This window comes from Vulpes vulpes, chromosome 1 (genome assembly GCF_048418805.1).
Source record: "Vulpes vulpes isolate BD-2025 chromosome 1, VulVul3, whole genome shotgun sequence".
Taxonomy (NCBI): Eukaryota; Metazoa; Chordata; class Mammalia; order Carnivora; family Canidae; genus Vulpes; species Vulpes vulpes.
This window is the reverse complement of record NC_132780.1, coordinates 185735772-185746194: the sequence shown is the minus strand read 5'-3', so window position 1 is coordinate 185746194 and position 10423 is coordinate 185735772. Positions and strand designations below refer to the sequence as shown.

The following is a 10423-nucleotide window of genomic DNA, read 5'->3' as shown; positions in this document are numbered from 1 at the left end:
TTCCATAAAATACGAGTTAAAAGAAGTAATAGAACTAATCACTGTCTCCTCAAATCAAGTAGAAAACATTTCAATGCACTAATTAGAGTAATTAGAATAATAAGCCTCTGCCTATATGTGGTAAGACAATGTGTACAAACAACTTTATTTAATGTATACTGGTAATCAGCGATGCGTGCCTGCTTGAATGCTTAGCGCAATAAAACTACCCTCCGTCCGCCCAAACAATCAAATACAAATTAGTTTAATGATTGTGCCTGCTGAATGTCTTAGAAATCCACAGGCAGAGGCGAGTAAATAGAAGCATCCTTGTTTGCGTGCGTCCCCGCCCGGGCTGGCCGCGGGGCGCGGAGAGTGGCCGCGGGCCGGCGCGGCGGGAGCGAGCGGGAGGCCCAGCGCGCCCGAGGAGCCCGGGCTCGGCGCCAGCCCCGACCTGCGCCCCGCCACAGCCCCCGCTGCCCGCCGCGGCCGGCTCCCCACCCCTCCTCGGCCAGCCCGCCGCCCCCGTGGCCCCGCCGGCCCCCACCCCCCCAAGAGCCCCTGTTCCCCGCCAGGCCTCACCTCCTCCGGAGGCAGAGGGCCGCGCTGGAACTCGCGGCGCCCGTCTACGAGGCTTTTAAGGATGGAGTGACTTCCTCCCACTGGGCGACTCCTCCCAGGCGCCTTGGAGGGTTAGGGGTGGGGTGGGGGGGTGAGGGAGTGGAGGGGGCGTCCCCCCCGCGCTGCACAAGCCGGGACTGCAGAGGAGAACCCCAGGCCTCCGGGTGGGGGGGTGCGCGCGGCCCCTCCCCGCACGTCTCCGACTTGGGAGCCTGGGGTGCCCAGAGGGGCTCCCTGGTTCCCTTCGCTGGGGAACTGCTTTTCCTCCCGCGTAGGTGAAAGGGCGACCTGAGGCCCAGCAGGGAGCGGTCGGGGTCCGGGGTGGGGGGGTGCTGAGAGGTCAGCTCGCTTCCAGGCTCCAGCTCTTGGCGGGTAGGGTCTTCTTCCCCGGAGGCCGGGAGCGGGGGTCAGAGGCAGCCAGAAGTTTGAGGGGTGTGGGGTGTGGGCTGGAGGGAACGTGCTTCAGAACTTCGCTCGCCAGCTCGGGGCTCCCTGGCTCCGCCGCTCCTGCCCCCGCCCCTGCTCGCCCCCGGACAGATCAACGAGAAAAGGCCAAATTACAGCCCCGGGCCTCCCCAGTTTCCCTGCGCGGGGGGGGGGGGGGGGGGGGGGAGGGCTGCCCTCTTCCCTGGGGCACCTTCCCCCGCCACCGCCTCTGTGGTGCAGGAGCAAGCGGGGGGCCGGGCCCAACTTTGCAGAGTCAGGCGGAGGAGCCCCGCGGCCCGAGAGCTCGCAGATGCGCTCGCCCCGGAGCCCGCAGCCCCCTGGGCGCCCCGCGCATCTCTGCCCCCGCCCGCACGCGCCCCCAGAGAGGCCCCGGCAGCTCGCCGCGACCGTCCCCAACTCTCCCAGGGGCCGCAGCTGCACCCAAGGCATCTGCCCTCCTCCCCTCAGCCCCCACCAATCGTCGGCTGCCCCCCCGCCCCCGGGTGTCCCCGGAGAGTGAGAGTGATGGACTAGCCCGCGACGTCGGGGCTGCGATCCCTGCCCCTAGAGATCCGAGGTGGGAGCCGCGGAGTCCCCGGTTCCGGGGGCCGCGGCGGGGCTGCCCGGGGTCCCGGAGCGAGGGCCGGGCTTGGGGTCCGGGCCCCGCCCGGCTGCCGGCGCCCCTCTCCTCCCGACGCCGGCGAGCGGGACGCTGCGGGCCTTCCTCGGAGCGGCGGGGCCTGCGCGGAGGCGGGGGGCGCCGGGGCGCGGGGGGCGCGGGGGGCTGGGGCGCCGAGCACAGGCCCGCCTCGGCCGGCCGCTGGAACAACTTTGCAGGAATATTTTGTTAGGGGAACAAACAGACAGAAAGTTATTAGTGTCAAATCACGGTCTCCAGAGTCGTGTGCTGTGGAACGTAAAGATTCTTCGGAAGGGCTGAGATTTCCAAAACTGGGAGAGGGAAAGACTCTGCACCCTTTGCACGAGGATTTGCCTGAACCTCCAAGCCCAGGGATTTACAACAGGCTAATTTGTGTTACAGACCCGCGAGAAACTTTTTCCTTTTCTCCACCCCCCCCCACCCCATCCCCACCCCCCCGCCCCTCCAACTCTCCTGCCAAACTCTGGCCGTATTTTTGTGCGTGTGGCTCACCCCCCTTTAAACAACAAACCCAGAGGAAACACTGGTGGGAGGAAAAATATATGCCCCAAATCAGAAAGGATGCAGATTCAAATTTACTCCACAGCGAGGTTTCCTATTGCCGTCGTTCTGCACACCGAGAGTTAATCGTATACAATTTATAACAATCAAAATCCCCTCCATATTGCTCAGATGGGGTCCTAATGCTCCCCTGTCTTTCTAAAATCAGTGACAAGTGAGTCTTTGTGGGGCATTTATTTCCTTCTTTTTTCCTAGATGACAGCTCCCCATTCTGAGAGCAGGGAGCTGTTTGCCGCCAGCTACAGACCACTCCAGAGCCCAGGCTCTTCACGTACCAATCGCATATGGAAGTTTTTGCCCCCCTCCCCCCAAATCCCAGACAAAGAGCTATAAAAACTCAGAAAGACGTGAAAGGAATAAACTTTAAGATATAGATGCACTTTTACTGGTGTATTAAATAACATTTCAGACATTTTTTTTTTTTAAAAAAAGAATTACATCTTCATGTTATCAACAACCAGAATTCTAACAATAAGAGGCCAGGGTTGTTTTGATGGGATATGATATTGTTTCTAAAACCTCTAACAGCTAAGCCAAGCAGAGTTGTTATTAAGGTAAAGGGAAAGTACTACGTGGTAGAGTTAATTAACTTTCTTTTTCTTAAAAAATAAAGGAGGAAACAAATTTCCTAGCTTCCCACAAAACACAAGAACAATGTGAAAATATTCTGATTGTTTATCTCCATAACCAAGCGAAGCCTTTAAGAAAACTAAAAAGCCATTTTTCTGGCACTCCTGTACCCACCTCTAGATGAGGAAGCATTGAAATAACTCTGGCCCAAGTTCTACAGAGGTGGGCAAGTTTATTCCTTGATTTTTCTAGCTCAGTGGCAAGCCCCTGCCACTTTTGCATTATTTCCTGTACCGAACCAAGTGGCCAGAATAGGTACCAGGAGCCCTGGTTCTCTCCTACCACCCTCTGCCCCTAGTTAAGAGATGATGCGTCACTGAAAAAGTAAACTTTCTTGAATAGGGATACTGTTGGTATAAAATTTAGCTGAACATCCCATTTAGTCATATTGTCAGGATTCACTGCTAGTACCTCCAGGTGCATTCTTCACTTTAAATAGACACTGTCCCCTTTGCCTCGTTGAAATATCCAAGCAGACCCAAAGAAACCCTTTTACCTTTGACCCTCCCTTCACCATCCTTCTTTTCCTGTTAAAAGCTCCGTTCTTTATCTCATTCTTTAACTTGTCTAGGAATTCAATAGAATCTAGAACACAGTTCTATAAACTGATTGAAAAATCAACAAAGACAAATCACAGAAACCAGTGACAAAACGATCATTTCTCTCACCCAGCACCCCAGCACTACAACAAGCTGCTTCACAGTAAGGCAAATGAGAGGCAGAAGAAGGCAGCATTTAGACAGACGTGCACAGGTACCAAAGCACTCACTTGCCATATTTCCCCATTGTTGCTGTCGCATCTCTTTACTAGTTGCTCTTGGAGAAATAAGAAGATGAGAAAGGTGAGTGCCTTCATTAAAGCCATGTCATCGGAAAACCCTGCCAACCAGTGTGTGGCCTCCACTGGTAGGAGCAGGAGGTGAAGAAGAGTGCTTTTGTTGCTGCCATCTCAGATATACAGGAGGTAACTTCTTGGGAACCGAGAAATGGCTACAAGTGCCAAGCATAATATTATTTGTGGCCATTCCCTCTATCTGACCTTCACATAACTCTCCCACATGATCGTTTCTCCCCCATCTTATGCCATAAATTTTAAAAGGTGACACATTTTGAGGAAACACAGGAGCTCTTTCAGGATGGCCGCATTCTGCATTTATTGTCTTTGGGGGGAAAGAAAGGGTTTGTCATCGTGGCTAGCCAACATCTTAGGGATGACTGCCCCACACATTTCTCCCAGTGGCAGTGATAGAGGTTTTCACTTTGGCCTTTGGCGTGTAATGCATTCCCCCAAACCGGCATTGAAACTGCCTGAGTAGCTTTAGGATCTGAACGGCAAGCATGGGTCAAAACCATGGCGTGTCCGTTTAACACGTGATGGTTTCCAGTCAGTAGCCCCTGTGGCTAAGAACAAAAACCGCCTTCTCAAGGTCCACTAAAATGCCCTGCAGAGGGCAGATGCTGCTTGTTTTCTGCCTACAATGGAGGAGGATATTGACCCAGAACTCAAATCTATACCCAGCTTAAACATTTTACCCATCAGCATGTCTGCAGTCACAAAACACTTCTTCTTTCTGTCACTTCTCGTTCAGACTATTGATAAGATCATTTGGCTGAATCTGTTTGGGACCTGTGTAATATTGACTAGGAGTTAGAAAAGATGATCAGATGTAATAAGCCCAGAAACTGCCTTTCAAAATGGACATTTATACTTAAACCAGTGTTCCAAGGAGGACTTTAAATACATCAGCAAACTTGTAAACTAACCCAACACTGCTTGGATGTGGCACTAACCTTAAGCTGATTTTGGTAAGTATACTGTTCCCTCTAAGAATATCTGAAACAATCTGCTATTAGCATCACAGCCTTGAGTGTCTTCCATACATTCTTTCTTTCATTTTTTTTCTTTTTTTCTCTCTCACCCTGCTTTGGAGCCTATTTGCTTGCCTGAAGAGAAAAAGACACTAGTGTATAAACCATTGCAAAATCCATTTTTTTTTCTGTAAACCTAACAGGCATCATACATGGGACCCACCAATAATCACTTAGTAAACACACATCTTGCACATTGTCAGAGTTATTCTTTGTTGAAAGGTATTTGTTAATGATTAAAAAGAATACCTTTAACTAAGCTTTGCTTTTAAGATCCCAAATTTTGTGAGAACATGTGGGCAAAGATTAAAGTCCACCTAGTTCCATTGATGCTCTCCAAAAAAAAAAAAAAAAAAAAAAAGCACAATCAGTCAAGGTAAAGGTAACCTGGAAAGAAGACGTAGGGATATCTGCATATATTTAAAGGGGACAAACATCTCTTTGTCGGACCATGAAATGGCAAACAAATCGAGGCTCAAACCCAATGACCATTTCAATTTAATGCTATAGGTGTAGTGACTGAAAGGTCTGGAACTGATAGTTTTTTGCAAAGAAAAGTGAATTAGAATCAGAACAGTAGTCTCTTAAAAAAAAGAAAAGAAAAGCTCTGAAAGTTATAAACATGAAACCTGGCAGTATACGCATAAAATTTATTCCAAAACTTTATGAAGTATAAAGGAAGGGAAGTATTTTACACACAACTCAACTCAGTCAGTATAAGGTCTAGGGTTTTCTCCCCCCCCTTAAAACTTGGCACTATCTTTAAAAATAAAATAAAGATATTTCAATAATTAGAACAAACTATGAAGGTATTGTGCATTTCTGTTTTATGTAGATAATAAAATATTACTTTAACATAAATATATAAGGATCTCTGCGTTTTTATTTTCCCCACAAGCACAACCAAATGTACCAAAACAAAGTATTCTTAAAGAGACTGAACAAAAAAAAAATTACATCCCATATAGATTTTGCTCATCTACTCATTTAAAGCTACAGAAAAACAGTTTCCAGAACCTTTTTGCTTTAAAAGAAATAAATATACATTGAGGCAGGCCACTTAAAAATGATATGAAAATATTTCCCTGGGTAGCATTAAAAAAAAAAGAAAAATAGACAAAGAAACATTTAAACTATTTCTGCATTTCAAAAGACAGATATTAAACATATATACATCGTGGTAAGGTTCAGTGGTAACTTTCATCTTAGTAAACCTATGAGAGTTAGAGGAGCTATAGACTCGTCCCCTGAACTCCAGCATCTGACCTTACCCACTTGGTAATAAGAATCTGAAAATTCATTTCCTCCCTTTACCATTGGCTATCTGCCCTGCTCTGGATTGCTTCACTAAAGGCCAGTCCCCACACCTCAGGAACAAGCAGCGTGATGCACCCCGAAGCAGCAGCTCCGTGCCCATCTCCTTGTGACATTCGTTGGGGGAAATGAAATACAGGCAAATAAATATGCCCATTATAAGTCATCATTTATCTTGCAAAAACATTGAAAATGAAACAATCACAGGTGTTTGAAAAGACAATATAAAGCATATTTCCTAAAACCTTAACTACTGAGTGCAATGCTAATCTGATGCTGAACCATAATTTTATGGTATTGAGAATTTAATGTCTTAAAAGAAAAATTTGCCTAATATTTAACCAGAAAAAAGCCCCAAACTTTGAAGATTAATAAAAAGTGTTTTCCCTTTGAGCGCCCTTTTGTGCTGATTATTTTTAAATGTTTTAACTGATCACAGTTTAATGGTATTTATTTTCAATACAGTTAGAAGTTTTTTTTTTTCACCTACACTTCCCAGTAGAGTCTTTTGTTACGGGAGTTAACCATTTTCCATCAAGATAAGGTAAAAACGCACTTAAAACTATTAACAAAGGGAGAAAAGGAAGGATAGAAAATAGCAATTTTTTTTTTCCCAGTTCATTTGGCTTCCTTAGTGAAAGAAGGAGAAAAAAGCTGTCCAGGTCAAACTGGTATTTTCTGTAATAAATTATAAGAGAAGAGGGTGTGGGACCTTAAATATGATTTGATAAACAAATGAGCTAGTGAAAACAAAACCAGTCTAGAGTGGAGATATTCTCTGTATGCATGTGGGTATTTGTGTGGTAAGAAACAGTCTATGCATACACCATTAAGTTCCCAGATTATTTTCTTTATGTTAAAAAAAAAAAAAAGCTATTAGAGGAACAAAGTTTAACTGCTGCTGTCAGCACAAATAATTCCTCCTAATTAAGTTATTAAAACTGAAGGCAGAGAACTATACAGGGGTTTCTGAAGATATACATTTCCCTGGTTCTCTTCAAAGTGCCACTTTCTGTTGGACAACTCTGGAAATATATTTAACCTCCACATTTCCTCTGAGCTCTTTCACAATGGGCCCGCCTGATAAAATGAAGCAATCAGTCACTCACTATCGATTTTTCTTTTTCTCCCCTCCTGCAACCTCCCCCAGAAACACTGCCTGAAAATGAAGTTTACTTTGTGGCTGGTAACAAAAACCAATGCTTGACTCATTTTTGTATTCCAAACTGGATTCTTGCCTTGGATAAAGCGGGTAGACCATGCACGTTTCCTGAAAGCAGAGAATGATTTATTTTGTACGAAGCCAATCGTTTTTTTTTTTTTTTTTTTTTTTTGCTTTGGTAAAAGAAGCAAATAGATGTTACACCAATATTGGGGTGGGGTGGGGGGACCGAAAGTAACCAAAGTTCACAAACAGTAAGAACAAGGGGGCAACGCGACAACGTTAGAAATGGAGAGTAGCCAAGGGCTGGCTGCAACTCTCTCTGCTGGATAAAACAAAACAAAACCAAACCCGGCAATTTCAAAATTAACGGTGGGAGAAAGAAAAATCTGTTCATGAATTTGTTCATGTAAACTTCAATTTTCTTGCAGTGCAAATTTATGTGGTTAAATTTTGACTACATCAAAGCACATGTGTATTTTCCCCTCTTTCCTGATGAGGATCCACATTAAATCAACACAGCAGCATGTGCCAACTCCGAGCATCAGGAAGCTGTTTTGTGTTTATCACGGTTTGGTGGATTTTTTTTTTTTCCTTTTTGGTTAATTTATTTAGTTTTGCCAGGTATTTAACTCAGTGCTTGCCATCTCTCTCTCTCTCTCTCTCTCTCTCTCTCTTGCTCTCTCTCTCTCTCTCTCTATTACACACTCTCTCCTCACTCTCTCTCTATGAGACACTCCACTCCATTGCCTGGGTACTAGCCTGTAAAGGTCAAAACACATCATTACACCTGCTACCGTTTAAAGGATAGTCCAGTGCTTTAGTTGCTTTCCTTATTATTATTAATTTTTTTTTTCCTTTTAAGGGACGGGGAAATAATAATTAAAATAAAAGAACAATCAGAAGTTAGAGAGGGAACGAGGGGGCCGGGGAAGGGCCGTGGACCGTAGGGGAGGGGGAGCCCCGCGCTCTGCCCCTCCCCCCGCTCGAGTTCACTGGACGGGCGTCTGCACCCCGTGGTGTGGTGGCGTGTCCCTACTCCCCCCGTACACATCCTCGGCGCCCGGCAGAGTCCCTCCGGGAGGGGTCATCCTTTTCTCTTTCTGTCTCCTGTTACAAAACCAAACTCTCACCACCTCCTTCTCCAGCTGTAAGCTGTCCGCGAGGGAGGTGATCTCCTGGGCCGAGGGCTTGGGGCATTTGAGGAAATGGCTCTCCAGAGCCCCCTTGACGCTCACCTCGATGGAGGTCCGCTTTTTCCTCTTGCGCCCCTGCGCTGCGATCTTGTCTATGCTCGTGGGGCTGCCCGAGGACGAGTCCGCCTCCTCCAACCACTTGTTCAACAAAGGCTTCAGCTTGCACATGTTCTTGAAGCTCAGCTGCAGGGCCTCAAACCTGCAGATGGTGGTCTGCGAGAACACGTTGCCGTAGAGGGTGCCCAGCGCCAGCCCCACGTCCGCTTGGGTAAATCCCAGTTTGATCCGGCGCTGCTTGAACTGCTTGGCGAACTGCTCCAGGTCATCCGAGGTCGGCGTGTCCTCGTCCGAGTGCGGGTCGTGGTGCGCGCCGGGGTGGCCCGGCGGGCCCTGCGGGGGCGGCGGCGGCGGCGGCTGCTGGTGCGGGTGCGAGTGCGGGTGCGGGTGGTGGTCGGCGTGGTGCGGCTCGTCGTGCGCGTCCCGCAGGCCGTGGTGGTGCAGCCCCGCCGGCTGCCCGCCGGCGCCCAGCATGCCGTTCACCGTGAAGCTGGGCTGCGAGTAGAGCAAGCCGCCGTTGGACGCCCCCATGGAGGGCGGGAGGTGCGCGGCGGCCGCGGCGCTCCGCCATGCCCCGGGCCCCGGGTGGTGGTTGGCGGCGTGGTGCACCAGATGCGGCGGCCGCGGCTGCTGCTGCTGCTGCTGCTGCTGCTGCTGCTGTTGCTGCTGCTGCTGCTGCTGCTGCTGGTGCTGCTGCTGCAGGGCGCCCGGCCCGTGCAGCTCGTCGCCGCGGCCGCCCTGCTGCACCACCACGGAGGGCTTGATGTCCGGCTGGCCCAGGGGGCTGGTGGACCACGGGGAGCCGTCGCCGCCGCCCCCGCCGCCGCCCCCGCCCCCGCCGCCGCCGCCGCCGCCGCCCCCGCCGCCGCCGTGGGACAGCGCGGTGATCCACTGGTGAGCGTGGCTGAGCGGGTGCCCGTTGCTCTGCAGCGCGCCGTAGTCGCCCTGCACCAGGCTCTGAGCCTCGCGGTAGCCCCCCGCGCCCTGCTGCATGCCGCCCGGCGGCTCGGCGTGCACGATGGAGGCGCTGGAGGTGAGCAGGCTGTAGTGGTTAGACGCTGCGGTCGCCATGACTCTCGGAGCCGGACTGGGCGCTCCGGTTAAAGGAGCCGCGCATTTGACAGTTACTTTTCCGCCTCGGGCTGCTCGGCTCGCTCGCTCCCTCTCTCCTGTCTCTCTCTCCCCCAGCGGGCAGCTCCGACGCCCGCTCCGACGCCTTCTGGTGCGGCTCCTGCTATTACCGCCGCCGCCGCCGCCGCCGCCTCCCGCCCGCCCTCGCTCCCTTTCTCCTCCTCTCCCTCCTTCCTGCTCTCGCTCACTCTCCGACTAGCTCCGCGCTCCCCCCTCTCCCTGCTCTCTCCAGCTCTCTCCCGCTCTCTTGGCAGCGCCAGCTCGCAGCGGCACGCGCCTGGGCCCCGCCCCCTCCGCCCCCTCCCATTGGCTCCGCGCCCTTTGATTTACGTGGATACCGCTAGCAACCTCCCAGGCCGGCGCCGCTGATTGGCGCAGAGGGGCCCCCCTCCCCCCTCCTCCCCCCGCCCCCCCCCCCGGGCGCGCGTCCTCCCGGCCCTCCTCCGGTCCCCCCTCTCCACCCGATTCGGATTCTCTTAGTTCTCACCACCCCAGCTCCCCAACCCCGGGGCTCCTCCGCCCCTCCAGGACGGGCCCCGCCCCCCATCTGTCTCCCTAGCGGAGGAGCTGGGCGCGGGCGGGGGCGGGGGGCGGCGGTGGGGGCGGCGGGGCGGCCTCAGCCCTCTTTCGACCACAGCCGCCCGGAACACTTGAGGGTGTGTGGGTGTGGGGGGTGCGGGTGTGTGCGGGTGTGCGTGTCAGTCTACCTCCTCTTCCTATTAGGGCTGCGGCGGAGGGGGTGAAGGAGCGAGAAAAAGAAAGGCCGAGTGCACGGAGCCAGGGGGGTATAGTCCCATTTTTATTCACCTTGGGACG

General features: G+C 51.4%; 1 protein-coding gene across 1 annotated transcript; it reads right to left on the bottom strand.

The window, feature by feature from the left end:
* Positions 1–2605: 2605 nt before the first annotated feature.
* On the bottom strand, positions 2606–9783 carry POU3F2 (POU class 3 homeobox 2). The gene has a single exon (XM_072737814.1). It carries the CDS (start codon positions 9545–9547, stop codon positions 8216–8218), a length of 1332 nt encoding a protein of 443 aa, XP_072593915.1. The 5' UTR covers positions 9548–9783; the 3' UTR covers positions 2606–8215.
* Between the last annotated feature and the right edge of the window lie 640 nt (positions 9784–10423).